Genomic DNA, 18598 nt, shown 5'->3' on the forward strand with positions numbered 1-18598 from the left:
TTGAGTGAGTGAAGACTTGCCGGAAAGACATAGTGTAGTTTGTAAAAAAAAATTGTCAATATAATTTTTTTTTCTCTCTATATATATCATGCAGAGAGAAGGAAAAAAAAAACAAAGTTGGAGAAAGTGTACTTTTCTTTCGCATTCTTTAAATAATGAAAAATTAGAAATGTGGTCCGCGATTTTTCAAAATATATATAGGGATAAATAAGAATAATGTTGTAGGTAAAAAATTAGTGTCATGCAATCACTATAGACAAAATAAAGTCATTGAATACCGTGCTTTTTCAATTTTTTATTACTATTTATTTTGTCGTTACTTTTGTAGGAAAAAAACATTAATTTGAACCTGTTAAACGACGGATCGAAAGCCCATATATATATATAAAAGGAGAAATCATGCCCAACTAATTGTATAAGAAAATAAATTCGTTATATTTTCATATTTATCTGATGTATCATAGAGCATAAATGTTTAAAGTTAAACTTCTTTCCTAAATTACTTAAAACTATAACCACTAATTCATACCTAATTTTAAAAATTGAATTTTTCTCAATTTTTTTAGATAAACCACATGTATCATTTACGGAAAGCAATCTTATTCAGGGAGAGTTCAAGATTAAGACTTTAAACCCCTCCCAAATATGATATTGGGGAGAATTGAACACATGCTTTCACCCTCACCTACTCAACTCTCATGCGCTAACTGAACTACCATCATTTGTTATTTTTCTTTCATTCTTACCTTCACTTTTTGTCATTTCTTTTCTTGCTACTGCATTTTACATAATTAAAAAAAAAAAAACTTGTATAGACAGCTGGTTGAGTTGTCATTTATGATTGTATTTATGAACACAAAATTGAATAGTATTTAATATAACTTTCTGGAAGTTGTTTTGGTCATAACTTCAGCTGGAAGTTACTTGTAAATTCGAAATGAGACAATATGCATTAGGTCAGTAACTTTTATTACGTGTACACGTTGTAGTAAATATAAAGCACATAGTCCCAAAAATGGCCTACATGAACGATTGGGTTTGATCAGCTTTCTATGACAGAGGACAAGCAGAAATTAAAAAGATTAAATATAGGGATAAATAAATCTCATGTTGTAGGAATAACCATCTCTCATGTTAGTGAGAGTTCGATTTCCATGTTATTTTTCTTTTATTTTTCTTTTTTATTTAAATTAGTGGTCCACTTGATTGTGTGTGTAAGAGAAAAGCTCATCTCATGTTGCATGAGAAAATGCAACCCCTTAAATATATATAGACAGCCGGTTGAGTTATCATTTATGAGTTTATTTATGAATTATGAACATAAAATTAAATAGTAGCTAAATATAACTTTCTGGAAGTTGTTTTGGTCATAACTTCAACTGGAAGTTACATATAAATTCGAAATGAGACAATCTTGAAATAAAGAAATGCATTGCATTACTCATCAGTAACTATAATTAAGTGCACACATTGTTGTAAATATAAAGCACAGTCCCAAATCGCCTACATGAACGCTTGGGTTTCAGCTTTCTATGACAGAGGACAAGCCGCAGTTAAAAAGATTATGATTACAGGGAATATATATCATTACACATATACATGACGCAAAATTCTCTGGTTCCTTGACATTGTATAAATAATTGTCAGCACTGATTTGATTTGAGACAGACTGATACATGCTAGCATTCTATTCCTTTCTTGGGTGGAAGAATATGAATAAATCGCTTGGAATTAAACCAGAATTTGAAAAAGGAAGATTCACACACTTAGTTAAAGATATTGTAAGAGTATATGACAGTTCGGCAATTAAGGGGAAATTGATTTTGCGCAAGAGATTAGGATCAGGAAGAAAAAGAAGGAGGAGGGTGACGATAGACATAGACTATATATTCTGATCATTATGATAATATTATTTAAAAAAAAAAAAACTTTTTTAATCTAGCGAACATAAATAATTAAAAATGATATTTGATAAAATCAGTTTATCAAACCTGTTTTTTATTTTTATTTTTCAAAACCTCTTTTTAAGCATAAAAATAAAAAGATATTTTTCTTTAAGATACGGTAAAAAAAATTAAAATATGCACATCCTAACTATGCGTTTTGGGAGATACGATTAAATATGGGCTTTATACCTCACAAACATGGTGGTGTATATACACAGTAATGTCACATTGTCACTGTTTACGGAAAGAGATGTGGCTACGTTCCATTAACCGGCCACCTATTAGTAATTGTTCTATATCCATTTCATAGTGCTTTCCCAATATTTTGTATGGTGGGATTCCACCAACCCGAACCTGTTAGCTTGTTGGAATCCAAACACGAAACCACCAACTTTAGTTCCTGGGCCATGTATGCCACAATTTATGTTCCGTTCGGGATTATCAATACAATAATTGAATAAATTGAAAAACACGATTTCCGCTTGTTGTAACCTATCGATCCACGAGTACACATTTGAGGTCAAACAATTACCTATAGCATCATCATATTATCAACATTTTACTATTGTCAATCATAATTACTGTTATTTTACAAGACAGCTCGTTTACGATCAAATGAAAATATCCGTTGCAACAAAATTCCATATTTTGACTCACACAAGAAGCATGTTAGTTATTCTCCATTCTTGAAACCGTAGAGATCAACGTCCAAAATTAGTTTTCTGACCAAGTTTCCTATAACTATTATCAAATTCATTATGAATACAAGCAATTGATTGATCAGAATGAGACGAAAATGTTGTTTTTTATTCCCTCAAGGTATCTAATAGCTGAAGACTAATCTTACGTAGAGATCTTTGAAATGGATTTTGTCTCTAACAACAAAGTCTTTTTCATACACGGCCAGGGATTGAACTCTTGTCAGCATACTTAAGAGACACAACCATCTACCAACTATGTCGAACTTTGTTGGTTGTTGTTTTTAGTATCTGTCACCTATTCCTTTTAGATGCCTGGCAACTTCATTTTAATTAGTGCATATGTAACTGAACTTTAAAGGAAATTAAATCTTATATGGTGTTGACAGAAAGGTAAAAGCTATACTTAAATGTTATGCAGTCTATAAATTCAACTTTTTTTTTTTGCTAATTTCTTTTTATTAAATCTTAAAAGAAAAAGGAAGAAAAGAAGAGATTTTCGTTTAAACAAAAATAATTTTCCTCAATCTCAAAGATGTCATTTTAGAGAGAGCGAAAGAGGACAGTTAGTTACGTGTTTCGTACCCAAAAAAATGGCATTATTTACGCCGGATTTCTGTGAATAATTTTTCCTTAGTGAGAGTCAATACCACGATTCACATGTAATTTATGATATAATTGGAATCCAAATTAAGAGGCCAGCAATTTGCTAGAAAAGAAACCTTCAAATAAATAAACCTCAATATGCCTTTTTCATTCTTTAAATTAAATGACTATGACTCTTTGACGTTGAAACATGAATTTAAACCCTGCCACACTTACTGAGAGGAAACTAAAAAATTACTGCCCACGACACTCTCTTGAAATTTAGCAGCGTCACACAATCAAGCTGTTTTATTGGAATTCATGATTAATGCATGACTCTTGTTATACCAACCTTCACTTAAGAAACACGATATCTTCAAAATAATATTAACCAAAAATATAGCATTCCCTTAGTATTAGATATTGTGAGTTGGGCATTGCTATATCAAATTATCAACCGAAACATGACTAGCAAGCCCCGATTGTATTGTCACTAATTGTGGTTGTAAGGAATATAGCAACCACCAAAGTCAAAATATACAGTTACAAATATATATGGAATCAAAACTGTTGAACTCTTTATTTTTACTTCTCTGTCGTCTATCTAATTGAATAATGGCAACTCAACAAAAAAAAAAAACAATAATAATTAAAAGGGGGAGTATTATAAGCAGTGGGTGAAAGCATGTGTTCGAATCTCTCCAGTACCATCTTTGGGAGGGATTTAAAGCTTTAATCCTGGATCCGCCCCGAATCGAATTAGTTGCGAAGCAATGAACCGATTGGAATATTTTCAAAAAAAAAGGGAAAGTATTATCATTTGAAAGAAAGAAATTTTTTAGTTGAATCATTATTATTCAATTAAATTAAAGCAAAAGGAGATAACAGATTTAAATTTGTAGCAACTAGGCTTATTTTTGGTGTGGTATAGCACGATTGATTGAAATAGAGTTTTTGTTGAGTTATTTAACACGTAGTGGATAATGTTTTTTGTATTTATACCTTTACTATATCTTAATCCCACTGATCCAACAAGATTTTGAGTATGAGATTCGGTATGCTCAATTCAAATATAATTTGATTCCGGAATATATGACATATATATATATAGATTGAGACATATATTAGTATGTATATCCAAACGGTGGTAGCTCAGTTGGTGCATGAGAGCTGAGTAATGAAAAAAGAATGAGATTTGGTTCGATCCCCGCATGCCACTTATGGGAGGGGCTTAAAATCTTTATTTCTGACTTGTCCCGCACTCCGAATTAGTTTTATTGCTGGTTCAAAGAGTAAAAATTTATCAAAATACTAGGAGGAGCATACTCATCTCAAAGAGATAATTAAGGTATATATGTTTCAAAAAAAATAATAGTTATTATTCAAATTTTAACAAATACTAAACAATGTCTTATTAGTTAACATCGGTAAGAGCCTCTAATTAACGAATGATTTTTCACCAATCCATCTTTCTAAATGGTGTCCACATATACAGCACCCACTCTTACTTAACACCACATATGAACATATTTGCTTGCGTCATGACCAAGCACTAAACCCAAATTCCATTTGGTGGTCAATGAAATCAAACACCTCCCACTTTCCAAAAATTAAACAACCTAGAAGAAAAAGAAAGAAAAATTATAATAAGAGGACAATAAAAAGTTTTTTTTCCTATAGAGATACACATAATTTGTGCCTTACCTTTTCTCTTGCTTCTATTATAAACATAGAAGAGGATTGTAGTAATTGCTCGGAATATGGGTTTGTTTTGTAAAATATGGATAAGGAATCTTTGGTGGGGTGAAAATTGAAGTGAGAGAGTTAGTGCCTAAGACAGACAAGTGTAGGTGTTGTGTGAAACCCGGGCTTCTTTTTAATTAATTTTTGCTTTTTGGGTCTATAAGAAGGTCATTTCGCGTTTTGAGGGTCACCCACAAACTCACAAGTCACAAACCATAGCTCATTAGACAGAGTTTGTGTGTGCTTTCTGTGTGTCACCCGGTGCTCATAGAACTAATTAAGAGATGGAGGACCAAAATGTTAGTGGTAAGTTAAGCAAGGGGCTTCGCAAGTTGAAACCTTACCTTGCTATGGTGTCCCTTCAATTTGGCTACTCTGGTATGTATGTTATCACTATGGTTTCTTTCAAGCATGGCATGAGCCATTGGATCCTCTCAGTGTATCGTCATGTAGTTGCGGCTCTTTTAATAACCCCTTTTGCGCTTGTTCTTGAAAGGTATACATATATATATATATTTCACTTTTTTTCTCTTCCCTACTCTTTCAGTGTGTACATGTGTGTGTGTGTCTCTTATCCCAATTTCCTTCTTCTTTTCATCCATCAGCTTAACAATAAGGTTATGTTTTGATTCTCTATCTTTACAGAAAAACAAGGCCAAAGATGACTCTCCCCATCTTCCTGAGGATAGTGGCGCTTGCTTTCCTTGAGTAAGGATCTTCAAACTTTTTCTACATGTCATATTTGTTGGATCGAATCATACATTTTGTCTTTTTTCTTCTCAGTATCTTCATGGATTGGACCTTGCGTGATAATATTTTAAGTCCACATGCATGCATGCATGAGTAGCTATGCCTATAATATAACCTTTTCTTTGAAGTAGCATAAAATCAATATTATTTCTTGGTGTGGTGAACTAGATCAAGTGAACGAAAACACTCAATACTTAAATATAATTCAGTTTGAATGCGATCTTTTAGATTTATTTGAATATTCTTTATTTACTATTATTTTATTATTGCACTTTTTCTTTTTCTTTTTTTGGATACAACGGTGAACATTGAACACATAATCTAATAAACCTACAAAATCTCTCACCACTAGATCAATTCTAATGGCTTATTATTGCACTTTTTCTTAACTTACATGATAAGCAGAAACATAAAATTATTTTTAGTACATGATATATTTTAATAAAACTTATAATGAATTTAATTCCAAATATGAAATATATTCATTAATTAAATACATATATAAATAAATACTTAAAACTTACACATACGTTATATACTAATACATAAATAAAAATAATCAAATAAATGTTTTTATTAAATTTCCAACATTAATTGGGAAAACACCACTATGTGAGATACGTCTAATTAACCAGCAGCGTTTTTTATTCCTTATTTATTCAGCTGCTAATTCCTTCCGTTCTGCATCTTACTGAAAACGGAATATATATATATATATATATATATATATATATATATATATATATATATCCGCATAATCCATAGCCTCAAACTAAATAAAAATGATATTAGTACTTTAGTAAAATTATATTTACAATTTTTTTTATTTACAAACTATATTATATTCTCTCGGGAGAACACTAGATTACATTATATTCTTCCAGGAGAACATAGTGTATTTGTAACAAAAAAATAGTAAACAGAACATCCCTAATACTTAATAATGACGCGTCATATATTGCACCACCTTTTCTAGTGGAGACGTCATAAAAAAGAAAGTGACCCACCACAAAATCATTAACAAAACGCAATGTTTCTAATCATAATTTCATTAACGCTAGCGAAAAGCTAGCAAGGCAAAGGATGTTGCGCTGGTAACGTGGTCCGTACAAAAGCCAAATTGACGTCTCTAGGATGACCTTATTAAATAAAGAAAAAAATGTTTATCGTACGATATAATTTTAATTTCTATATATACATAAAAATATGAGATTAATATTTCTTTTTTTTCTCCTTTTTTTCATATAGTCTTATATGGGTCTCACACACTCTTTTTTATACAATATAAAAATTGAACACATAATTTAATACAAACTATACAAATGCTTTGCCACTAAACTAATCTTAATGGTTTGGTCTCACACATTTTTATATGTGTGTAAGAAATAAAATTATCTCATATAACATAAAAAATATTAATCCTTTAAACAAAACTTGAAAGTGCATGGACAAAACACATCACACTTAGAAATTAAGTATTTAATATTCGTTTCACAACCTAGTGTGTGACGCACACCCACCAACTTGGCATGTATAGAGGTCAATGTTGAAAATTAAACTATAAAAGTTGAAGTTTACAATTTGATAAAAATGAGGTAAGTGAAAATTATATAAGTAAAATTCATAGATTTACTGTTGATTTAAGATTTTGAATTACGACGTAATGTCAAGTTTATTACAATCACGTGAATAAGGAAAAAGCTACTTATAATTAGATTTTTTTTATTCATTTTGGTTATAATTTGATTTTATCCTATAAATTGTAAAAAAAAAAAAAAATTCAGATTAAATTTTTCTATAGGTTTTTTTTTTCTCTTTTTGTGGCTATAGGAACAATATGTAGAGTTTGATTTTATCCTGAATTGCAAAAAGTTACATATTAAAATTTTCTTTAGGTTTTATTTTCTATGGCTATAAGAACAATATGTAGAGTTTGATGTCAAATAATTAATAAATTGGTTGGTGATGAAATCCAACAGGCCAGTGCTAGATCAGAACTTGTACAACATGGGGATGAAGATGACCTCAACAACGTTTGCATCTGCAACCATAAATGTCCTCCCAGCTATTACTTTTGTAATGGCACTCATTTTCAGGTAAAAGCTTCAATCACTTCATCATAATATTAATAGCAGCTTGTGTGCTTACGCAAAAGAAAAAGGCTAGTTGCATTCCAATAGAATCCAACAATTTGGAAGTAACACTACATGGAATGGGGCCGGCGTTTGACAAAAGTTGTCACAATCCATTTTGTGTCATATACACATTCTTTGGAATAATCATTTCTAAAATCAAAGCTTGATTCAATGTAGTCCAACGCTATTCCTTATGCAAGTTGGGTTAATTAAGCAACATTATTATTATTATTATTCAAGACATACATGCATATCTAATCAGATTCCTCTAATTTTAACTTTTATTTAATGGTAAGATTTATTTTTCATGACTCTAGTGAATTAATCTGATGGCATGGTGATTATTCTACTAACCAGGTTAGAGACAGTGAACTTGAGAAAATTTCACAGCTTAGCCAAGGTCATTGGAACGGTTATAACAGTTTCAGGAGCTATGGTTATGACTTTGTACAAAGGCCCTGCCTTTCAGATCATAAAGGGAGGAGGAGCCATCAACCACCATGGGACCGCCGCCACCGAGCCCTCCGACCAGCATTGGGTGGTGGGCACACTAATGCTCATAGCAAGTTGTGGTGGTTGGGCTGGTTTCTTCATTTTGCAAGTAAGTTTAGCCAACTAACCATGCACATTGATATACACATCCTTTGCTAGTAAAGACCCGAAAAAAAAAAATGGTCATTCAAAGTTTTCATTAACTAATAATGTGACTTGTGTTACTATTTTGTGGAATTAGTCATTCACTTTGAAGATGTACCCAGCAGAGCTTTCACTCACAGCATGGATTTGCTTGTTGGGTATTGTTGAGGGTTCAATTGCATCACTTATATTTGAACGGGACTTCAGTGTGTGGGCCATAGGCTGGGACTCAAGGCTTCTTGCTTGCGTTTATTCTGTGAGTACATTTCCATAGCACTGATTGATGTACCTACATTTTATTTTATTTTTTGTTGATTTATTTGCCTTTCAATCCTTGAAACACAAGAAGAAAAAATGTAAAACCATTATTGATGAATGGTGGTTTCTAATTAATGATTCAACTAACTAATTTGCATTCAAAAATTGTAATAATCAGGGGGTGATATGCTCTGGAATGGCTTATTATGTACAAGGGGTTGTGACTAGGGAACGTGGACCAGTGTTTGTGACTTCTTTTAGTCCTCTATGTATGATTATCACAGCTGCATTGGGTTCCCTTGTCTTAGCTGAGCAAGTTCATCTAGGAAGGTATGTATTAAGCATCCCTTGTCCTAAAAAATATGCATCAATCAAAATTATGTGCTAAGTTTCTGTGTGTTTTCCTTTCCAGTATATTTGGAGCTATTCTCATTGTCTCAGGGCTTTACACTGTGGTATGGGGCAAAAGTAAAGACTCTCCAAACACAACAGATGTAAGAAAGGGTGAAGTCCAAGAATTGCCAATTAAGGAAGGTACAAAAACAGTTTCAGACATTTTTGATGGCATTGAGATCAATGTTCCTGCTGAGATGTTGAAGAAAGGGGCAGGGAAAAGTGTTCCACCAGCAACAAGAACATGAAGGGCCTTTTGGTCTAGCATTATAAATTTTCCTAGTTGCTAGATAGAGGTCAAGAAAGATTTTGGGCAATGTGAAAATCTTTCCCAATACCTGCCTCACTAGCTTCATTTTCATAAGCACCTTTCTTGTTTCCCTTTTAACTTTTTTTATTCCATGTTTGTGGAAATATAATGTGAATCAAATAATGCAATTATGCTTTTGTCTCTGTTTTTGTCCTTCCAGTACTTTCGCTTTTATTTTTTATTTTTTCTCTCATGTTGAGCTACTTATCTAATGATATATGCTAAAGCAGAGATTCCATCTGTAAAAGAAAACCAAACATGCTAATCTACTTTTTTTTATATGAACTAAGGTTAATCATTGACGCAACCCATTAAAATTTAAAAAAGAAATATTGTAATTATTCCCTAATTTTATTATGAGAAAAATGTTTCTATAACTACATAAGTTATCTATCTGCCTACACTCCCAAAACGATGTCATTTTGAAATTGAAAGATTAAAAAATTATAATGATAAAGACTATTATATCTCTTAAATAAATTAAAATTACAAAAATATCTTAATTTTCGTCCAAAAAAAACATTATTTTGAGTTCAATGCGAATAACTTATCTGCCTTCGCTGTCAAAAACAAACCATTTTATTATCTGAACTTATTAACTAATAAAAATTAAAAACTAGTTAAAGATGATTTCATATAAAAGCTTATAATTCTCTAACGTATACAATCAAAACATTCATTAATTTAATATGTTTTACCAGACTTATGGGTCAACCTAGCTAGCCCAAATATTGCCCTGAGTACACTCTCGTATTGATCACATATCGTTTAGCTTATCTTTCCCGGTCTCCTGGTTAATGGCTATGTATATCTTCCAACTTTATTTGCAAGTTGTAAGGAGGAAAAAAAAGGTTACAGAACATTAATTGGAATTGAATATTGATCGATGATCTAACATATGCCATGAATGAGGTCATTCGGTATACTATTATATGGCAAATATTCGAGGATTTTTCTTGGTATAAAATATTCTCGTATTTGACATGGTAGTTTTTCTGTCGGCAATTCCATTAATTGATCCAAACAGCACTACAACGAAGAGAATCATATTCAGGTTCCTTGCAACTTACTAGTGTCACAAATTTCCCCGGCTAAACAACACCCGAGGCCCCTATGTTGGGGTGTTGCTTTTCCAATGTCCACGGTAATTGTAGCTGTTAGAGAGAATATAAAATAATTAATGAGTTCGATTTTTATCGCTCCACTTGTAAGTGAAATTAAGAAAAATATAAAAAAAAAAAAAAATGAGCTTGTGCATATCAATAATAGGCTTGTGTCATATTCACGCTTCAAGTTCAAGTGACTCTTACATGAAGAATATGTTAAAGAGACATAAAATAATTAATTTAACTTCATCCAATATTTTAAGATTTTGAATTAAAGTAGATACTCGTGATAATTGAGTAGCTCATGTCCATTTCCACTCACTTCCACTTTCCCCGTTAACACCACGCCCAACAATTGTTACTGTTTGGGTGTTGCGTGTGTTCCTCTCATGGTAATTAAGTGGTTAAATTATTGTTTCCCTGTCATCCCCAACTTTTTTTTGTTTCATTGGAAGTCGGCAAATTAAGACATACTAAATAAAAGATGGGGTTAGGTTCATGCATTCTTGTCCAATGACATGATCATATTCTGCTGCCTCCTATTCCTCTGGTCTGTGTTTTGCATGTCAACAATAACTTCTTTCATCGATCTACCTCAAAGTAACATTGAAAAGAAAAAAACTTCAGCAAAGACAATGGTGCATGGCAATTACTACCATAGTTTAGCAGCACCTACGTCTCATGCTATGACTTTTCGCATTTATCCATTTGAAAGAAAGACCAGAAAATTTTCCTGACATCATTGCTTAAAATTTTGTAATGTTTTGTCTTAATTTTGACAGATACATAGAAACAAATAATCAAATTAACAAGAATTCTTGGTGAACTAACATTATTTAGCATAAAAACAAAATATACATGCTAGCTAGGCATAGTGTTGCCTTGCTAACAGTTGTGCAAGTATTCGCACAAGTATACGCGACAACAAGTAATATAGGGCTTTTTATGAGTCCCAGTTATCGTTCTCACAAGAATCTTTGCGTTTTAACTTGAAATAAATGGTAATTGCTAAAAGAACTAAAAATAAAAACAAATAAAATTAAATGCTGCTACTATTCTAAACTAGTGTACTGAAAATATTTTTGTGGAGATTTTCTCTTTTTAAAACAGTGAACTCAGTTGATGAAAGGATCTTTTTAACTATTTCCTAGAAAGATGACCAAACTAAAAGACTTGTAATAAATTTTTTATGATTTTCTTTTAAGATAAAAGAAATAATTTGAAGTTAAACAAAAACAACAAGTGACAAATATTGGTTTTAAAATCAGTATTTGGAAATGAGTTGGGTTTTCAATTTCCCTTTCACTCAAACGTCATTAGGATGCTTTAATATAAAACAAAAAAAATTCTTTCAGCTTAACGAAAATATTAAGGTAATTGTTGTTTCCCAACAACAATTTTCTTCCACTGACAACAGTTGGCATATCCCTATGTCACTGTTGTCATAGGATCTTAAAGAACAATTTTCACAAGTTACATGGGGGTAACTTCATCCCTGAAGCCATACCCATTGAGAGAAATTTTTCTCTCAACTTTCCATGTGCTCACAGTGGGGTCTAATGTGAGTTATTTCTCAATAACCCCACACCACTAAGAGCTGACTATGTGTGATCATCACATAGTCAAACTCAGTAATAAACATGCACAATAAACAAACTGAAAACAACCATGTAAACATTAAAACATCACCCAATAACAGTGAGTTCCGAGTACTTTATCCAACCCAACTCTCAGAAAAATTAGCTCATCACCACAGGTTGAGGAGCTAAAATACAGCAAGTGTTCATAATGACAATCGGAACTTTAAAATGTACTGGAAATAAAAACTCAGGAACTATCAACAGCCGATCGTCCTGACCAAAGTGCTCATAAAATTTACAAACAGATTACTAAAATAAAATCAGAAAACAGTAGCATGAAAAATAACCTAAAGAGCAAAAATAAAAATTATCCCAGAACAGAAGAGAGGTAGGGAAAGAGAGATAGATGCCTCCAAAAATCCCTTCGTCCCTCCTTTATATCTGCTCCAAAATCATCCCCTCCAACGTATGCTCCTTGCTCCTCTCGAACGTGGGTGTCTCCTTGCACGATTCCGCAACGCACCTCAAAAAGTAACCCTTTCCACTAACGACCTCCAGCTCATCAACTCTTTTGGATTTTTCTGAATTGATCCAAGAATTGGTTAGGGTTTGTGTGGGTTGGTCCGGTTCAGAAACTGAACCGTGGTGGAAGGCTAGGGTTCTTGTCTAGGATGAAAAGCAAATGGTGAATCGGTTTAGTTGCTCGATTCCAAGAAGAGACCGTGCTGGATGATGAAGGCTTGAGATGGATTAGCCGATGGTGGGTCTGCTAGGTTTTTTTTTTCTTTTCTCACTTCTGACTTGCCTCTTCAGTTCTCTTCTCTCATTCTTTTCTTCTTTCTTTTCTTTTGGGCCGCTGATTGAGTTGCCTCTGGCCCAACTCTCCTTTTTCTTTTCTTTCTTTCTTTTCTTTTTTTCTCTTCTCACTTCGGGCTTCTGATAAAAAAATGACTGGCCCATTTTTTTCTTCTTTCATTAGCTTAGGAAAATAATACCAATTGGGCCTGAAACACAAAAATTCAGCCCATTAACCCTCTAAATCAGAAATCCTTATTCCAATGCAATAATTGGGGTTTTTATGAACAAAGATAGTCTTTTCATTCCCATTTTATCATCAAATCACATGCTCTAAGTCACAATTCATGGACTTATCACACCCCCAAACTTAAGTTGTTACTTGTCCTCAAGGAACAAATGCAATGCAACACCACAAATTTTTTTTTCTTCAAAACAGTTCCTTAACAACAAGCAAATCTTTCATTTCTCATAAAACATGCTTCCAAAAAGAATTCTCATGATCTAGATTTTCAGTCAAACACACAACTTTGAATCACCAAACACAAATATTCACTTCTCTTCTTTTTTCTTCTTCTTCACAACAGTGCAAACCAGACATCAGATCTTAACTTTCACTAACGGACATGCAATTAACTCAGCTGAAGTTTATGCATCAATAGAAAAAAGGATTACAGTTTAAAGCATACAAACAATTTCAATGATCAGTGTGACTTTAATGTTCAAATATAATCAGTGGCAAATGGACAATAACAAGGAGGACCGTGACTCCTCATGTCATAATACAGAGAAATACATCTTTACAAAAGGCAAATGAGAATGACTAACACTCTCTACTCACATATTTTCAACACTCAATAGTGCAGGGAGCTGTTTTATCTCACACCTTTACTGGGAATAACCTCAACATAGGCTTGACAAGCTGCTTTGGCCTTTGGATGACACACAAATGAGACTTCAATCAGAGGGGCTTTATGGGTTATATTTTGGCTTGGATCAAGGTTAGAAATATATGGATGAATGGCTAACTCAGCTATGATGGACAAGGGATGCAATCAGACAACTTAACTAGACATTTCCATGGTTGCCAAAAACTTTATTCTCTTGTACTCTTTTTCTCTTCTTTTTTTTTTTCTTTTACAATTTTTTTTTATGGTGTACAATCACATCCTTTTCTCTTTTCTTTACTCTCAACCATGGAATTGAATTCACTTTTCAATGGATTGCAACTTCAAAAAAAATTTATTCCATCATAACTAAGTGGGAACGTGGTCATTGGATGGGGAAAGAATTTGAGGGAGTAAAAAAAATCCAGCTACAGGCTCAAAGTGGGTTAATCAAAGGCCAAAAATTAATGGTTGGCTTTTTGGCTAAATGGGTTAATCAGAAGAAAGTTTGCCCTCTTCATCTTAAAGCTTACTTGTGCCTCAACTAATTACCCAGCATCAAATCAAGTTCTGTTTCTTCTACCCCAGAAAGGAGCTTCAGCAAAAAAAAAAAATCAACTGTTTAGGGTTCAAATCCTCACTGGCTAGGCTCAATCACCAACTCACTTGCCTCTTGTTCCAACTTCATTCTCAGCTTTATTCATTTTAGCTCTCAGTCTCCCTATGTTATTATCACACTGCCCTCATTCAACTTGTCCACTTCCATCACACTTTTTACAAAAATTTCTTTCTCTTTTTACAAAAAAAAATTCAATCCAATCCTCTCATTAATTTTCCAAACAACTGCTGAATTCTTCGCAAGTCCTTCCTACATTTACCTCACTAATTTACTTCAAACAGAAAATAATCTCTACCTAACTCAAAACAACCAAATAAACAGAAAATCTCCTACAACTCTAAAAACAGCAAATCCAATCTAAACAAAGAAAAATCAGCAAATAAAATACAAACATGGTTCACAGCAATTTGCTTGACCCCCCCCCCCCCAAACTTAGAATGAACAGTGTCCTCACTGTTATAATGCCAGCCAGGTACCAAAAATATGCAAGTAAGAATAAGGTAACCTGAGGCCAGAAGATATTCTGGCCTAATCCTCCATATAATCTGAGTCCTCAGACTCAGATTTTTCAGATCCCTCAGAAGCAGATGGGTCAGGATCTTGTCCTCCTCATCAGTCTCCTCAATCTCCTCAAGAATGCGCTCAATCTTTGAACGAGGCCTTCCTCTTTTCTTTGAAGATGAAGTGTGTACAGGTTGAGCAGCAGGTGTGACTTCAGCAGAAGGAGCAGATTGTGCTCCTTGAGCTTCAGCTCTAGCTTGAAATAGCTGCCGGACCTGTGGATCATTATAAATAGAAACTGGAGGAAAAGTGAGACCATGAGGGAAAATAGGCATTGCAGGGAAATTAACAAAATTGTTTCTAAAAAATTCATTCATCATTCTATCTCTCTCAGCAACATAGGTATAAAACCTTGCTTGTTCATTCAAAACTCCAAAAAATTGCTCATAGTATTTCTTGAACAACAAATCAGTGTTGTTATAATCCTCCCTCAACTCCTTCATCATGGTGTAAATCCATGTGAGGTCATTATGCAGCCACCCTGGATGAGCAAAGCCTATTTTGGGGCTGGCTGCATAAGCTTCTTCATTAAAAGGAGATGGAGGAGAAGGGGATTCATAACGTTTGGTCGAAGGACCTTCACTTGAAGCTCTTTTGTTGTCTCTTTTTTGTTTACTGCCCTTAGGTTCTTCCCTAAGAACAAATTTTCCCTTTTTGGAAACATTAGGTGTAGTTTGAGGTGCAGCATGCAAAACCTCCTTCACAAATTCCTTTTCAGAAACTGTTTTAATCCCCTTTTTTAGCATAGAAATACAAACAAGGTTTATCATTTCTTTAACATGGCACATTTTATCCGAAGGGTTATCTACCACACCCTTGGATTTACATAATCCAGTAATGAAACTAGGGTACCACAATTTTCCTTTCCTATGAGATGCACACTCACCAATTCCCTTTTGAATAAGAAGGGCTGCATCTACTTTCTTTCCAGTCAGTAGACACCACAGCAAAATAGCCCTATCTTTGGTCACTAAATGGACATGAGAAGTTGGAAGAAGTCTTGCTCGGATAAAGTGATACCACACCTGGGCTTTTTCCAACAAATGTTTTTTTGAGATGGTGTGGTTTTCTTTGTTAACCTCCCATTGTGTCCCTGGGACAGCAATGGTGAGCAAGACTTCTTGCAAAAAGGAATGGTCAGACTTCTTTTTAAACACCTTATATTCATCAATGGAATTGGGGAGAGCATAGTATGCTCTCACAGCTTTGGGCCCATATGAGACCTTCACTCCCCTGCAAACTACTTCTGTTTGTTTTTTATCAGTCACCTCAGCATAAAATTCCTGCACTATAGTGATGATAGCTGCGTGCTGAGGGTGCAAAAAGAATTGCTCCCATTTTTGGGCTTTCATCACTTCATAGACATAGGGAGGATAGTCATTGTGCCCCTCAAATCCCTTATCTGGAATGGGGTCCCTATGTTTCATTACCTTCTCAAACCTCTGCAGAACATGTGCAGATGTGAAAGATGTGATAGAATGACTCTCTGGGTCATTTGTGGAGTGTTGGACATCTGGTGTAGATGATCCCCCACTCCTCAAGTTCTTCCTCACCATAGGTACTGGCTAAAAGCTAGAATTAAAAGACAAATTACTAAAAGTAAAAACTAAACAGAGAGTAAAAGAGAAGGAGTAAATAGCACCAGTAGCAATAAAGACCCCCAAACTTAAATCTGAGTAGTTATGAAAAACACCTGTCAAAACATAAAAAAAAATAGTTTTGTTAGTAATAAAATGGAAAGTAAACTGAATGTAACAACACAGGTTGTAATAAATATTAACAAATATCCAGCATTCAAATATTAAAAAAAATGTCAACAAACTCAGAACAGCAAAGACAGAGGAAAAATAATTCAAACGTAACAAAACATGCTAATTTTAGAGTCTTAAGCTAGACTTTTTGTCACTGTTTTTGTTTTTACAAAGTAGACTGGTCACAAAGAGAGATTGAAATAACAGCTCTCTCTATGAACTCTCCAAAATAATGTTTTAATCTTTGCCCATTAACAGTGAATTTCCTACCATCTTTCTCACTCAAGATGTCCACCGCTCCATGAAGATGTACCTTAGTGATCTTAAATGGACCAGACCATCTAGATTTCAATTTTCCAGGGAAGAATTTTAATCTTGAATTAAAAAGCAGGACTTGTTCTCCCACTGCAAACTTCCTATCCAAAATTTTCTTATCATGCCATCTCTTCATTTGTTCTTTGTACAACTTGGCATTTTCATAAGCATTTAACCTGAACTCATCCATTTCATTGAGTTGAAGAAGCCTCTTTTCTCCTGAAGCAGTGGCATCAACATTTAGTTGTGTGGTAGCCCAATATGCCTTATACTCAAGCTCTAATGGTAGGTGGCAATTTTTGCCAAAAATCAACTTGTAAGGAGAGCAGCCTAAAGGTGTTCTATAAGCTGTCATATAAGCCCACAAAGAGTCATCTAACTTAAGGGACCAATCCTTCCTTGAAGGATTCACTACTTTTTCTAAAATCCTCTTAACTTCCCTATTAGTGACTTCCACCTGCCCACTTGTTTGTGGATGGTAAGCAGTAGACACTTTGTGCTTAACTCCATATTTAGCCAAAAGAGCTTCAAATTGTCTACTAGCAAAGTGCTTACCTCCATCACTTATAATGGCTCTTGGAGTTCCAAATCGGGTGAAAATATTCTTTTTTAAGAATTTAATCACCACCTTGGAATCATTTGTGGGTAAGGCAGCAGCCTCCACCCATTTGAAAACGTAGTCTACAGCAACCAATATATATTGGTTTCCAAAAGAGGGTGGAAAGGGGCCCATAAAATCTATGCCCCACACATCAAAGAGTTTAATCTCCAGAATAGGTTTCAAAGGCATTTCATGCCTTCCATAAATGTTGCCAAGTCTTTGGCACCTATCACACTTATGGACATAAGAATTTGCATCCTTAAACACAGTTGGCCAATAAAGACCGAACTGCAGCACCTTTGCTGTTGTCCTCATGCCACCAAAGTGACCACCATATGGTGAGTCATGGCATTGCCTAAGGATGTCCTCTTTTTCTTCCTCCAAAATACATCTCCTAATGATCTGGTCAGCACACTTTTTAAACATATAAAGTTCATCCCACAAATAAAACCTGCTATCCTGTACCAATTTTTTTCTTTGTTGGTAACTCAGCTCCTTAGGCAGTTCCCCACTAACTAGATAATTAGCTATGTCAGCATACCATGGGGTGGCATTAGTGGCAACTAAAAATAGTTGCTCATCAGGGAAGGTTTCTCTAATGGCTTGTTCCACTATCTTTTCATCTTGTTGCCCTTCATTAAGCCTAGACAAGTGATCAGCCACTTGATTTTCGGTTCCCTTCCTATCCTTAATCTCCATATCAAACTCTTGAAGGAGAAGAACTCATCTAATCAACCTAGGCTTGGAGTCTTTCTTTTCCACCAAATATTTTATGGCAGAATGGTCAGTATACACAGTGACATTGGTGCCTACCAAATAGGATCTAAATTTATCAAAGGCAAACACCACAGGTAACAGTTCCTTTTCAGTCACTGTATAGTTCAATTGGGCTCCATTTAAGGTTCGGCTGGCATAGTAAATAGTGTGGA

General features: G+C 34.0%; 1 protein-coding gene across 1 annotated transcript; it reads left to right on the plus strand.

The window, feature by feature from the left end:
- The first annotated feature begins 5149 nt into the window (after window positions 1-5149).
- On the plus strand, window positions 5150-9582 carry LOC133307277 (WAT1-related protein At4g08300-like). Its single transcript, XM_061507764.1, has 7 exons — window positions 5150-5468; window positions 5618-5680; window positions 7702-7818; window positions 8215-8458; window positions 8591-8749; window positions 8930-9081; window positions 9164-9582. Exons 1-7 carry the CDS (start codon window positions 5257-5259, stop codon window positions 9390-9392), a joined length of 1176 nt encoding a protein of 391 aa, XP_061363748.1. The 5' UTR covers window positions 5150-5256; the 3' UTR covers window positions 9393-9582.
- Window positions 9583-18598: the final 9016 nt, after the last annotated feature.

This window comes from Gastrolobium bilobum, unplaced genomic scaffold (genome assembly GCF_033153095.1).
Source record: "Gastrolobium bilobum isolate Gb01-03AN ecotype WA unplaced genomic scaffold, APGP_CSIRO_Gbil_v1 utg76322, whole genome shotgun sequence".
Classification (NCBI taxonomy): domain Eukaryota; kingdom Viridiplantae; phylum Streptophyta; class Magnoliopsida; order Fabales; family Fabaceae; genus Gastrolobium; species Gastrolobium bilobum.

What these genes read in the sequence shown, in the direction of transcription:
- LOC133307277 (XM_061507764.1), top strand. Translation starts at nt 5,257, where the DNA reads ATGGAGGACCAAAATGTTAGTGGTAAGTTAAGCAAGGGGCTTCGCAAG. An exon ending in TTCTTGCTTGCGTTTATTCT is followed by an intron (nt 8,750 to 8,929) that starts GTGAGTACATTT and finishes TGTAATAATCAG; the next exon opens with GGGGTGATATGCTCTGGAAT. An exon ending in GAGCAAGTTCATCTAGGAAG is followed by an intron (nt 9,082 to 9,163) that starts GTATGTATTAAG and finishes TTTCCTTTCCAG; the next exon opens with TATATTTGGAGCTATTCTCA.